Here is a 14,383-nt window from a genome sequence, read left to right as displayed (position 1 = left end):
TGTAGTCTTACCCTAGCGTATTCTATGAGAGAAGACTTCACTACCTTTGTTGATAACAGGTCCTTGCATAGGACAAAGCTAATTTAACGCACCTGATTTAATTCACCAAGACTGCAGGAGCATCTGAATGTAAGAATTAAATGGATATGTTTATAGCTGTGCAGGATAATCACCAGGAGAAAAACAAATTAAGAACCAGTTGTGTTTTAATGGCTGCAGACATTGAAACCTTTTTATTCTGTGTTAATAAACATACTGTACAAAAGTCAGAGACCACCCTTCATTTATTTTGACTGGAAATCTGGTCTCTGACTGTTGTACGGTTCTCTATTAATATCTATTATCTCCTGCAGAAACTATCATTTCTCTGTTTGTGAAATTAAAAGTTAGTGGTTTCATTATATGCAGCCAAAGTCAATGTGGATGGTGAGGAAAAAAATATAAGGCCAACTTCTGTGATGGCATTTGGTTAAGTAGCCTGAAGTAAGTGTAATAGACAGTATTTTCACATTTCACATCTTATTGCCTTTCTAGAGGCTAACTCTCAGTATGAAAAACAGCCAAGCGCAAACCTTTTGTAAGGTTATTGATATTATTTGGGATTTGTTCAAGACTGGACATGCGTTATAAATAATAGATGAGGACTCTAAGTGCAGACTGTTTCAAATGTGTAAAGCATCTGCATCAGTGCCATTTTCTCACATTTTATTTTTTATGCTCTACATCGCAGTGTTCTTTTATAAAGTTTTTCATAAGGTCAGAGGCTCAGCTCTCAATGACTGGACCTCAGAATATGGTCAGGTATTTCCCCTGCTGCACTGAAACTCAGTACTTTTTCCTATAATTCACATCAGGCCATGGGAAAGTGACTGTAAAGAGGGAATTGTAGCCCTGGTCTTGATTTAAGTTGTTACCAAACTGTGAAATGACTGATGGTTCTCTTCTTCGCTGGTACAAACCACACAAGAATTTATGAACTATGATGTGAAAGGCAGCACTAGTGTTAATGTGTATGTTTTCACTTTTTTCTGTAAATCTCAGACTCTGTGTGGAAAGGATTTGGATTTGTATCCCCCTTTCAAAGTTTCACAGTAAAAATAATTAAAATGTCCTCTACAGGCAATAAACTTAGACATTTTTCCTGCAAATTTTAGTGCAGTTTAGCATATTGGAAAATAAATAAAAGTATAAAATGTGCCATAACATTGCACAGGGCCCATTTAATATTTATTTCGCTAATATGTTAAATTCAACAAATAAACACTAATTGTGCATTAAAATGTGCGGATGTTTGTTCTTTGTAGAGGATGTGTTAATTTAGTTTCATTTAGAAAATTAACAGAACAGGTAATTTGACCACAGGTGCCCAAACTTTTGCATATGGCTGTATACTGATGTTACTGTAGAATACTCATGGTTTAAGTGAAATGTTAATGTTAAAGAAAATATCAAAATTTATTGGCCTTTTTGTCCCAAAAATAGTCAATGTAGACAATAGATAATGGTTCATCTGGGTAGATTTTGGCTCGATTTTTGTTTTCTAAATATTGCAGCCTTTATTACAAAACCATAAAATATTGCAATTTGAGTTTTCTCCAATATCGTTCAGCCGTACTTCACTTTTATACTGTAGAGTTGAGAGGGAGCTGTACCTGCCTCCATTCTGAAAGCAGGCTGACTGTTGTCTGCTCTTACTAAGGCTCAGTGTTCAGTGAGAAGAATTCTTAGAAGTGTTTTGTTCTCTGAGGGCCTTGACAAGCCTGTGGAATTTTTTTTAATAAAGACTGTGATTCTGAATGGTTTCTTCCTGCTTGCAATCTGCCATATGGTTTCTGTGGCTTATAATGGCTCATCTGAAGATGCAATTGAGCAGGAGTGTGTATGTAAGTGCCTGTGAAAAAACCACAAAGAGAGTGAAGCTGTAGGAACAGCAGATCTCCTCCCGCAGTCCGGAAAATGACTTCCACCGGTCCTCTTCTGAAGGCTTGGGTTGAAATCACAGTAACCGTGGTTCTCTGCTGGGAGGAAGTTCAAGTAGCAGCTATTATTAGTGACTAAGGGCTTGGTGCTGCCTAAAGCCCATCTACAACAGCAGAAGGTCACTCGGGGCATAGAAAGCTCAGGTGATATTAGGAGGGACTGGTGTAGCCTCAGCAGGCAACCAATCAGTCTGTACATTACTTACTTTCATTTCAGTGAATTTGCCCCTGTTCAATTTTACTCATCACCTTTCAAGATCCTTAAACTGGACCAGCCATGCCTGCCTATTTCTGATAGCTAGAAAGGCTTTTTTAAACCTATTTTAGAGAAAAAACAGCAGAAAAAAACAATAATTTCAGACTTATACAAAAGTTCAGTCTTAGAAGTTGGTTGCATTTTCTTCTTCTCACAATCCAATTAATCCTAAGCATGTTCAGTGATTGTTCCATTGTTCTGAGAACACCTGCAGCTTCTTTATTTCATTAGCAAATTTCCTTGTTTTAGTAACAGCTTGTCAGCTGCACATCCTTTTAAAGCCGTAACGCTGATTTGTCACAGTGGAACAATAAACAGAAACACGTGTAGATTTTCTCCTCTCTCTCAAAGATGAAAGCTTTAAGTACTGTTTATCTAATGGTGACAGTTTTGGTGGTCTACCAGGTCTTGCATGGTTGTTAGGAGTCCCTTTGGTTGTTAGGAGTTCCTAAGTTTTCCTTTGACTTTGCCCTTCGTTATGCAATTGAATTGTCTTATATATCCTCAGAAATATCTCTTGAAGAATGATTAAGTTGTACTTAATGGCTCTTTTGACTGGAAATTAAATAAAGAATGGTTCACAAACAAAGCGCACTAGTCCTCACCGCACAATTATATTGCTCTTGTGTTGTGCTTTAGATAGCTCTTATCTTTTGCTAGAATGTAATTGACTGCAGAACTGAGTCCAAGCTTGCTGTGATCGAGGCCTCAGCTCATGTTTCTGTCTGAGGAATCTTCACTGTGAGAGAGTGGGAGTGACCCACATCCAGGTTTCTGAAGCACTGGGATGAGGCAGTCTGCGGTTTTGCCTGGCCGCACCTCAAAGCTTCTCTATTGGAATAATGCGGCCAGCCTTATCTCTCGTTGGCTAATTCAATTACCTTTATTAGCACGTTCCTCGAAAGCGTCCAGCCAGCGCGAACCACTTTCCTCATCAGGCTTAATGGCCTTGAAAAAGAGCCTGGCTGTAAAACCAGTGGGAGGGAACTCTTAACACCAATAATCTGCGCCTCCAATGCGACAACAGGATGTGTGTTAGACCAGTTACCTCACGTCTGTGCTCAGAATATTAACTAATATTACTGTTGTATTTATGTGTATCACTAGAATGGCCAGTGCTGAGCTTATCTTTATCAGTTTCTTGACTGTTCTCTGTGTAGGTACAGGATTCTTAAATACGCATATGGTTAGAGCATAGACTGAAGTGATGTGGGCATAGTGTTCCCAGTGGATATATGACAGAGATATGTCTTTATTCTTGTACTCTTCTGGGATGGCTCATCTCATTTGGATACCCTGCTGAGCCCTCAAAGATGTATTGGTCTAGTCTCAGAAATGTTTACATTTTTCTATTCTTTTCCATACTTTTCTCTCTTGGGCTCTGAAACCTTTAATATATTTGAGCGAAAGAAAGTGCTGCAACTTGTCAGAAGATGTATGGAGACACACGTGGAGGATTGTTTTGTCTTATTTGTAATTTGTACACAGTAGTAAAGATTGCCTCATGTTTTTCTTTTGATGTGATATGTTGCTGAGAGTTTTGTATTGCCCATTAGAGTATTTGGTGCATTATTTGTCTCTTGGATGAGAGCTCATTGCTGCTTTTTAGCAGTGAGTGAGTGTGTTCTCAGACACACGCACATACAGAGTATAAAGTACTGTGCAAAAGTCAGACATCCAGCCAGACCACCATTCATTTATTTCAATTTTAATCAAAATAATAATTAATAATTAATTAATTAATTTTGCAGCCTCAGGAAAAAAGACCAGAAAACATATATCAAACAGAAGATTCCACAGACACGTCAAAAGCTGAATGAGTTTTTGTTGTGTGTGTGTGTCCCCTTTGCCTTTATTGTAGCTTTCATTCTTTTCAGTAGACCTGCTTTCAGTTTTTCTGAAAAATCTGCAGGGATATTTTTCCACACCTCCAAACTTCAGTCTTAGAAGTTGGTTGTATTTTCTGCTTCTCAAAATCCAACTGATACCAAACGCATTCAGTGATTTTGAGGTCTGGACTCTGGAGTGGACAATCTATTGTTATGAGAATTTCAGCAGCTTCTTTAATTTGCAGGTTTTCTTCTTTTTTGTCTATTTTTTGGTCAGTAATGACTTCTTGACAGCTATACATCCTTTCAGACTCAGTGTTGGGTTGTCTTTTCACAGTGGAAGGATGGACAGAAACACCTGTGGATTTTTCAGATCTGAAGTAAGAGTGGAGCTTGATTTTCTCCTCTCTCTCTCTCAAAGATGAAAGCTTTGACTAGTGTTTATCTGATGGTGACAGTTTTGCACAGTTGTTAGCAATCCCATGTTCTGTGTAACGTCTAGTAATTTTTTGAATTGCAGTTTGGAAACTTCTGTTTTTTCTGTGACTTTCCCCTTCCTCAGAAATCTTCTAAAAAAATGAGCAACTGAATGATGGACTTTTGCACAGTTCACTGTATAGAAAAGCAGAAAAACAGAAAGTAACCCAGATACACGTTGCATTTGGAGGTGCTCTCCCAGCTCAACTCTGAAACACTGCACCTTCCTTGTTGCTTTTTTTAGCAAATTGTAAAACATGAATACCAGTATCCATCCATCCTCCTTTCAACCAGTAGTACCAACCACATCCTGGGGCTCACGCCACCTACATTAAAGCAGTAAAAATCCAGTTTACTTACCCTGTATCAGCCCATGTGTTTGGTTTTCATGTTTACTATGAGGCTGGTGTAGCTAAAAAGTAATGTTAACTATTGCTTATTGGTTCATTTGCTCACAATTGCTTACATAAGCTTCACTTGCAAAACTAAAGAAGCACGTTTCAGATAGAAAACGTTAGTAACAAGAAACATCTTGACTGACCAAATACATTTAAGAGAAAGCAAAAAATTGTTTAAATTACATTTTTATCTTTTAAGATTATGTAAGTAACCGATGCTCCATAGAAAGTGGTGACAGCAGGCGGCTTGACGGTGTCCTTATTTTGCCTGGCTGTTTTTGAACACTGTTTGAACACAAAGTGACAGCAACTTTGACAGGAGATGCCTGTGGGTAATGACCAAATAAACTCCCTTCAGCTTCCGTCTCCGAGCATCTGTTTGTGATGCTGCTGTTTCCGAAATGGGCATGACACTGAAAACCAAAGCAGCAGTACAACAAAGTGCAAATGTAATCTACCATATCAGGCGTTTATGAACAGGCCTAATTGCTTAAAATGAATGGGTCATAAAACAGAGACGCGTCAACATGCACTGCTTTGCTAATGAAATCCAGCTAATAATTCCCAGCTTTTGCACTATAGATTAATGAAGTCCTGTGCAGCAGGGAGTGGGGGGTGGGCAGCGGAGAGAGGTAGCTCTAAGAGGATAGGGCACAGGCCGCTGAGTTCGGTTTGTGGGCAGATTAGCCACGGCAGTTGGTCTCAAGCTACACCCACTGCAAATTCACAGACCATCCAGAAAAATAGGTAAAGCAATAGTATTAGCCAAAAATCAAATTACACAAAATTACACGATTATCCCAAACAATCAGCCAACACAAAACTAGTACAGATCAAGCTTCAAGATGGTCCCTAGTACTGTTTTTAGCTAGGCAATTAACTTTTGTCCATTTTATGCCATACAGTGTCAGAAAGCACAGAAGTCTGTTTGAGATTACTCAGTATATTTTCAGGCAAGTGTGTGATTTAGGCATGCAGTTTGCACAGTTGTACATTGTAAGACATTCTTAAACATGTCTGCAGTAGTAGTGGGTGATATATTGATAGAAATTCCTTTAGAGGTTATGTCATGATGTTTATGCTGGTAACGTATGTACCACAAACAAGATTACACAGCAACACTTGCTAAGGTTAGTACTTTTAGGTGAGTGGTTAATGGCCCATTTCGTTTAAATGGGAACAGGAATTTTTAGTTAAAAAAAAAAACAAAAAAAAACCTTAGCCTTTAGCCCAGTTCCTGTGCTTCTATTTCTTCTTGCACCTACTTCAGCATCACCTCCATCGGTCAGCTACATCAGACAGCGATGCTCTCTTGGGGCCTGGTTAAGCCATGCATATGCGGCTTAACAACTGCTTTTAATGCTGTGAATGACTAATATTTACCAAATTTAGTAAAAATTCTGAGAAATTCTGACATAAAAAAGGGTTTATCACCAGGGAACTCGCTGTTTGCTTATGTGTGCACACCATAGGTTTATTTAGATATTGTTCAGCTTTGTTTATACTGTTTTGCACAATAAAAATATAAAATTTACTTCAGTTGTTAATTGTTCTTCTTAAAAATGAAGGGATGTCCTAGAAAAATTAACCTAAAAAAAAAGATTTACTGAGGCATCTAAAATGTAATGTATATACAATTATAAATACAAATATAGTATATAAAATATACACATGTAAAAATTATGTAAATATAATATTTTAAAAAGGTGTATATAGATGTTTTTGGTCATACCACCCCCTACTAATCTGCAGTGTTTTGGCAGGAGAAAGAGCTCTGCTTCCTCCAGCCTAGTGTTAGAAACTAAATAAGCAATGCTCTGTTACAAAATTAAAGGCATCTTAGAAAAAAAGCCATTGACATTCAGTCCAGGTGATCGATGTTCCTACCGCTCTGCTTTGTCTTGCATGCTTGAGTGGCATGAGTGTTTATTGTGTGTGTGTGTGTGCGTTTGTGCGTGTGTGCGTGTGGTGGGGCTGTTTGGGTTAAGTTCACATACGTGGGAGCTTTACTTCCATACTAAGTGTGTCCTTGGCTTATCTTGTTTTCTGCTTGAATGAGCCATGTTCATTGAGCTGGGGAATGAGTCCCGCCAGATATATGACTTCAGATCCTTTTTTGCCGCCTCCTTCTTCATCTTCAAAAGGAAATTCTTGCGTTGTGATCTGCAGTCTGTACCACAGTTACAGAGCACTGAAGTATGCATTGTATTTAACTGGCTTATTGTGAAATCAATGCAAGTAAGATTCTTCTGATGTGGTTTAGAGCTGCGTGGTTCTCTGGTGTTCAGAGCTGAATGTGTGGTGTTCTGCTGCAGTTCCAGTTCTTATTCAGTCTCTCTTTTCTTTCTTTCTTTCTGGCTTTCTGGCTTTCTGGCTTTCTTGTTTGCTTGCTTTTTCTTTGTTTTTTCTTGTCTACTATTTCTTGTTGCTTTTTCTTTATGTACAGTGTCTTGCAAAAGTATTCAACCCCCTTAAAAGTCATCACATTCATCTGTATTACATGTGACACTTTGATATTTTGTGTTGTCATAGTCTGCTTTAAAAGACTGACCCTAAAATAATTCATTTAAAGCAACATTGTTTTATGTAAGAACATATTCTGTGGCCATAAGTTCTCGCTAAGAAAATACTGTTTTGCGTAAGTGTTCGGCCTCTGTGCTGTGGAAGCTCCCTTTGCAGGCAAGTGTGTACTCTTGAACCAGGGTTAGGAGCCTGTGTTACAAGGAAATTAGAGATGAAGTTATAGACATGCACTAGATGGGAAAAGGCTACAAAATAATACCCAAATGTTTGGATGTCCCATTGAGCACTGTTAAATTAAATGTAAAGAAATGGGAGCTGCTTTCATACCATCAAGGCACTGCCTAGACAAGGCCATCCCTCAAAACTCAGTGTCAGAGCAAGAAGTGGGGCTTGTGAGGGAAGCCGCAAAGAGGCCAACAATCACTTTGAAGGATCTGGAGTTCAGACACTGAGACTTGAATGAAGGTGCACCAGTCAGCAATATCAAGAGCTCTGCATACTGGACTGTATGGGAGGGTGGCTAGAAAGAAGCCATTACTGACGAAAACACAGATCATCAAAGCATGTCTGGAGTTTGCCAGGAAGCATCAGAGTAGACCAGGTAAAATGTGGGATAAGGTGTTGTGGTCAGATGAGACATAATTGAGCTTTTTTGGCCAAAATTCAAAATACTCCCACCCCCATATATCCAAACAGTGAGGTATTGCAGTGGGAGCATTATGTTGTGGGGATGCTTTTCTTCAGCGGGGACTGGGCATCTTGTTAAAACTGAAAGATGGATGGATGGTGCAAAATACAGGGAGATACTTCAAGACAGTCTGGTTCCGTCTGCTTAAAAAATTAAAGCTTGGGAGAAACTTCACCTTTCAGTGGGACTATGATCCCAAGGCCAAAGCAACACAGGAGTGGTTGAAGAACTAAAAGATGAATGGCCAAGTCTAAGTCCAGATCCCAAGCACAAGGCTAGAGCAATCCAATTGAGAATCTGTGGCACTGTTTGAAAATTGCGATCCAATATCATCATCCTACCAACCTGAACGATTTGGAGTAAATCTGTCAGGAAGAATGAGTGAAAAATGGCTCCCAAACAGACTAAAAGCTGTGGCAAAGTGGTTCTACAAAGTACAAATTTGAAGGGTCTGAGTATAGCAGCATTTTTCCGTTTTCGACAAATGATGTATTTTGACTTTTCTTTGTTCCTTCCTTGCTTGCTTTCTTGCCCTTCCTGTTTTTCTTTTTTGCTTTTTGTTTATTGCTCTATATTTTATCTTTCTTTAGTGTCTCTCTCTCTCTCTCTCTCTCTCTCTCTCTCCTCTCTCTCTCTCTCTCTCTCTGTTTGAACAGGAGTGTAGCACAATGCTGACTGTGCTGAGATGTGAACTCGTGGACAGAGACAGTGAAAGAGCTCAGAGTAGGTCGGTTATTCTTAGAAACACCAGAGAGTGGCAGAAATTCTCAAGAGGACATGATTGACAGGGTGAAATAATAGCCATCCAAGCGATGAGTAGCCATTATCGCCCAAATGCATTGGTGAAGTCTTCCCCCTAGGGCCGCTCAGCTATTGCAGTCTGGGTAACGACATGAGTAGAACTGAATTTTAAATCTTCTCTGATCGCTTGACCGACATCACTCTAGGCAGTCTGAGACAAGGAACGACTCTCCTATTAAAAAGTTCTTGCCTTTCTCCATTGAATTTAATTGACAGCCTGTCTAGTCGCTGTTAAAATCAAAAGTCGTCAGCGGGATTGTACTAGCGTTGATTTTAAAAATTTGCAGAGCTCCATATATTCATCTGGAAAATGTTTCTGTCTGTCTTGTTACCTTTTCTTTTTGCTTACAGTTATTGAGCGTAGTGCAGAGATCAGAGCATTGTGTCAGAGAAGTTGGAGGTAGTAAAAAGAGCTGATGAACTGTTTACCTGGCCTCTTGATGGGCTTCTTTTTTGGCCTTAATCGAGTGTCTTCTGGAGAATTGCTTAACAGTATGGCAGAATTTCATTATGCTGTTGATAAACGTTAGGGCTGCACAATACGCTTATATGCAAATGACATGTTTTGTTTTGTTGATTTTATTAATGAAAAGAAGTGAACACATCCTCTTCAGAGAACACTTTTCTGCACATTTTAATACACAATTACTGTACTTATTTGCTGAATTTAACAAATTTGAAAAAAATGAAACAAACTTTGGTCTGTGCAAAATTGATAGCAAATTTTATATTATGTATAATTTTTTTTTGGTAAACGCAGCAAATATATAGTGTGTTCCTTATAGAGGATGTGTTAACTTATTTTCACTCAGAAAATCAACAAAACATGATATTTTACTGAGGGTTGTGTATTGTTTCTTAATTGTTGTTGTGTTTTCGGCCTGTACAGTACTGACAGGAAGTACTGCGGAAGGCTGCGATATGCAGATGAGCCTCACTGAATGCCTGGTGTTCTGTGAGCCTCCTGGTCAGTCACAGTTGTTGTTTGGATACTTGGATAAATCAAAATATCTCCACCAAAATCTTTGACCACTTCACATCAAGGGTTCATTGAAGTGTTTTCAAGGCATTGAAACACTGTCCTTCAGTATCCAGACACTGCTTCTAATTGGTGAATTCAGCGACTTACTTGACACTCTGGAGAAGGTGCTCATAATTCTAAGGTCACATCGTGCCTTAATTTTACTCTGAATACACCCTTTCCATCTTTAGAATAACGATTACTCCATTTGGGAATAATATATGTATGTGTAAATGTTTCAGGTCTTTCTTTTTTTTTGTTTTACTGAAAAATCACAATTTATCGCAATTAATTAATTAATTTGTTTGACGACTGGTGTTTTGATTGCATTACCTGTACTTGTGTCTTACAGCAACAGCGCACAGTGTATCGGCTGACCCTGGTGAAGGCGTGGAATGTAGATGAACTGAAGGCCTATGCCGAGCTTATAGCCTTGGGCCAGCCTGACTTCATAGAGATCAAGGTAAGCTACTTCTCGGTGGAGATGGCTGACTCATGAACGAACTGTTCTTTTCAACTTTTTTTTAGGAAATCTTTTCAACTGATGGACAGGTCCAACTGAATTGAACATTTTTGTAGCATTTGTACAGTATTTGCATCCTGTGTTATACCCTCATTTATAAAATTCAGATAATAATCTCGCAATTTAATCTTCCAGTGTAGAATCGCAACATAGAATACCACGCTGTAAAATAAAAAAGAACCACTTTGTTTATTTGTGTATATGCTTTGAGCATGCTGGGCCAGTGCAGAGAGATGGGCCTGATTCCATTAGTGAATAGTGGTCTGTGTCTTCCTCTTTCAGACAAAAAGTTATAATTCATTGTACTTTGATTCACTGTTGATCCAATATGATTCTCTACAGCTGTGCAGTGGTTCGATTTAGGTCTGGTCAAATATGATTAGGTTCAGCTTAATTCAACACGTAGACTTACACATTATGTTTCTCATGCCTATATTCACTCCTGGAAGTGCCTTGTTAAAGGCTCAAGTCTGTAAAACCTAGCTTAGAGAACGGACTTAAATAGCTGTATAAAAGAATTATAATATATAAAACAAAATAAAACATGGGGTATATCAACTGTTTCATAAATTTTTATATTTTATTAACAGTGAAAGCTTAAAACTAGTAACAAAACTAGGTATGGTCAAGTCATAAATGTGTTAACATTGCGGTGTTTACTGCATAATGTTTTTTTATTTGCTTTTTACAGTCATATGCAAAAGTTTAAATATATACATGTTTTGTTGATTTTAAGTGAAAAGAAATTAACACATCCAACAAATGTTAGTATGGCGTTTCTGAAAAAAGTGCACATTTTCTGTTTATTTGCTGACTGTAACACACTGTAAAAAAATACAATATAAACTTTGGCTCAGGCCACACTTTATGCTTAATTTTTTCCCAATGTGTTGAATTCAGCAAGTAGTAATTGTTTATTTTTTTTGGTTGTTCATTTCTGCACAATTGTGCAGAAGTGTGTTCTCTGTAGAGGTTGTGCTCACAAATTTTCACTTAAAAAATCTACAAAACATGTAATTTGACCAGGGACATCCAAATGACTGTAAGTAGCATTGGTTTGTCTGATTACCACTACTATGCTAACACTAATTTCCGTGCACAATAATATTTTTTGGGCAGTTCGAGCTGAGCCATGTAAATTTAAAGTCTGTAATAGATGTTCGATTAACTACATTTTTACTCCTGCAGTTTTACAGTGCAGTTTACTCCTTCAGTAAAGAATTGAGCTCAATACTTGCTTGTGATTATTGTTCTAGTAGCCTGTTAGGTAAGTTATCTGGGCAGCCCGTTATCTTGTTAAGAATCTCCAGTTACAATAAGATGGCATAAGGACCAGTTAAATATTACCTGTTGACATGCAAGGATGTATTTTTAGGATTAGTCGTTGTTTAGCTTTTAAGTAGAATCACACAATCGCTTTTCAGCACAAACAGAACCTGTGCTTGCTGTATTCAGTACTATACATTTTTCTTGGTCTACACAGTCTTATTTGCTCTTTATGTAGTCCAGTATTTTAAAAAAAATGAGTGGCATATACAAATATATGCAACAGTCTTGTTGGTTTTTAATTGAACTTCCCATCAGTGCTCCTCGCTCTGTTATTCTAACTAGTGTATCTGGTTCTCATTTGTGTTCGTACGCCTTTCTTTTCACTCAGAGACAGGGCTCAAGGTTACATCAGAGTCTCACACTTTGCCCTCCAGTTTATTAGCGGGAGAACCAGATAATGACTGGCCTCATTAAATTTTCTCTACATGGTAAAATGGAAAACAAATGAAGCGAGAACTTCAGTAAATTGATTTAATCTCTTGTAAGATTAATTAAGTGAGTTTTGGGAACGATCGAGAAGTTGATGCTTTAGCTCAAAGCATTTTGCATTGACCTTGTAAACATGGCACTGTAATTAATGTTTCTGAGGATTCTTTAAGACATAAATATTTTAAGAACATCTGTTAAGCATGCGAGTCCTTGTCAGACTTAGTTGGGTGATTGTATCGTATTGTGACTTTTGTAGTTATAAGAACTAATTCATTTTATGCACATCACTAAAATAGGTCTTCCAGGGGAAGGAAGAAAATCAAGACCAAAATCAATTCCAGAAGAACAGAGGCCATTCTAAAATCTATTAGCACTGAGCGGATCAATGGAGAAGTCATAGCTATTATGATTATGATGAACTTGAAGAATCATACTACCCTAATGAGTATCTGAGCAGACCCAAAAACGTATACAGTACTGTGCAAAAGTTTAACACACCTGAGAAAATTAGGTGTAAAAAGTTATATAAAAAGGGCAGTAATTGTGTATTCGCTCAGGAAAAAAATATTAGAATAAATGCAAATACAATTAACATTTAATTAATACAAATGACATTAACAGTATTTGAGTAGTAGATTTTAAATATGTTAGTGTGTTTACTTAACCATGGAAACCCAACTTGTGGAAGCCCAGTATTATTTGTAGTCATCATCCAATACTTGGTTTGGAGATGCTTCGGTACATTATATCAGATGTGCTGGTGGTGAATTTGAACAAAATGCAACAGATGGGCATATTAAGGAGATTTCTGGAACCAATCCTGACCAGCTCAAAAGGTATCAGCTCCTTTTTAAAAAAGAGGAAATTCTTGTTACTTGTTACTACATTCTTTTTTGTGTGTATCCTGATATTATGTAGTGTTTTAAAGGCACACGTATTCTCTAGATAGATTTTTAAACAATTTGCTGGGGTGCCTTAGACTTTTGCATAGTAGCATAATGTTTCATTGCTGTGTTCAAAGACTGTCGATTGCACTGCTACGATGTATAGGCATCTAGAACTATGGGGCAATGGTTCACTTTATAAGATTATTTCTTCATATGAGAATCTTTATACCTAGTGGCTATAAACAACAAGCTCTCCAACATGCACAGTGTGTTTGTTAGGTTTATTTTAGAGTGATATAGCGACTCACAGTGCACCCAAAATCTAAAAGACTTCATATTATGAATTTCATGCTCTGCACACTTTGCATTCTGCAAAGGTTTGGGGGGGGTTCAAGCAACAAAATTGAAGCTCCATGTAAATGAGGCAGCACAAGACAAATTCAGTGTTATTTTTGTCAAAATGAAATCACTGTCATAAGAACCCTGAGGATCATTTGCAATTTGGTGTTTATAGAGAAAACACTATTGTTTAAAACTTTGGAATCTCTTTTCATACTAATTATTGTTGTTATTTTATTCAATAATAACTCATCAGTGTGGCTTAAAATACTAGAAGCTAGACACCAGAGGGCACTTTGTTCAGTGTTTCAAGCTTTGGGAACATCAGGAAGGTATTAAATCACAAATAATATCCTGAAACTAGAAAGGGAATGTTTGAATGAACTTTTGAGTTGGCTTGACAAAGCCAGCTTGTAATGCTTCCAAAGTAAGGGCAGTTGCAGAACACTGTTGTTTTTGATTACTTAATTGGGTATGTATAATCATTTCAGGTGGCTGCTATGGTGTTACTACAAGGTTGCTGTGCTATCGCAGCAGGTTGCAGAAGTGTTGCTAGGCCGTTACTGGGGTATCCTTGGTGGTTGATTCGATTTTTTTCATGGTACTAACTCAAGGATTATAAGAGGAGCACTGCAAATTTTAGACTGCAGAATAATAAAGAGAAAATGAAGAACAGTAGGTTTTAAGCCACTAAGTGATCCACTTACTGTAATTTACTTGATAATCTGCCTCAAGAATTTCACTTTTCAAATATAAGATATTCTGAATGTAATCTAAATGTTTATTATATTATTACTCCATTGTCAATGTTCTACAGTTTGTCTCTCTTTAGATTGAGGAACATCTAGAGAACATTTAGAGCTTCATTCTTGTCACCACAGCTGGCTATAGTTTTATAGCTTAC

The 14,383-nt window shown here is 37.7% G+C and overlaps 1 protein-coding gene across 2 annotated transcripts in view; it reads left to right on the top strand.

The window, feature by feature from the left end:
- tyw1 (tRNA-yW synthesizing protein 1 homolog (S. cerevisiae)) overlaps window positions 1–14,383 on the top strand; it is a 96,868-nt gene that overhangs the window by 64,010 nt on the left and 18,475 nt on the right. For both annotated transcript variants that reach the window (XM_036559614.1, XM_036559605.1), the window contains exon 14: window positions 10,325–10,435. In XM_036559614.1, coding sequence (XP_036415507.1) covers window positions 10,325–10,435 — 111 coding nt within the window. The remainder of the gene's footprint in view (window positions 1–10,324; window positions 10,436–14,383) is intronic.

The sequence above is a fragment of the Colossoma macropomum genome, unplaced genomic scaffold, assembly GCF_904425465.1.
Source record: "Colossoma macropomum unplaced genomic scaffold, Colossoma_macropomum, whole genome shotgun sequence".
Classification (NCBI taxonomy): Eukaryota; Metazoa; Chordata; class Actinopteri; order Characiformes; family Serrasalmidae; genus Colossoma; species Colossoma macropomum.
Note: the sequence above shows the minus strand (reverse complement) of the source record. Positions and strands in the feature narration are given on the sequence as shown.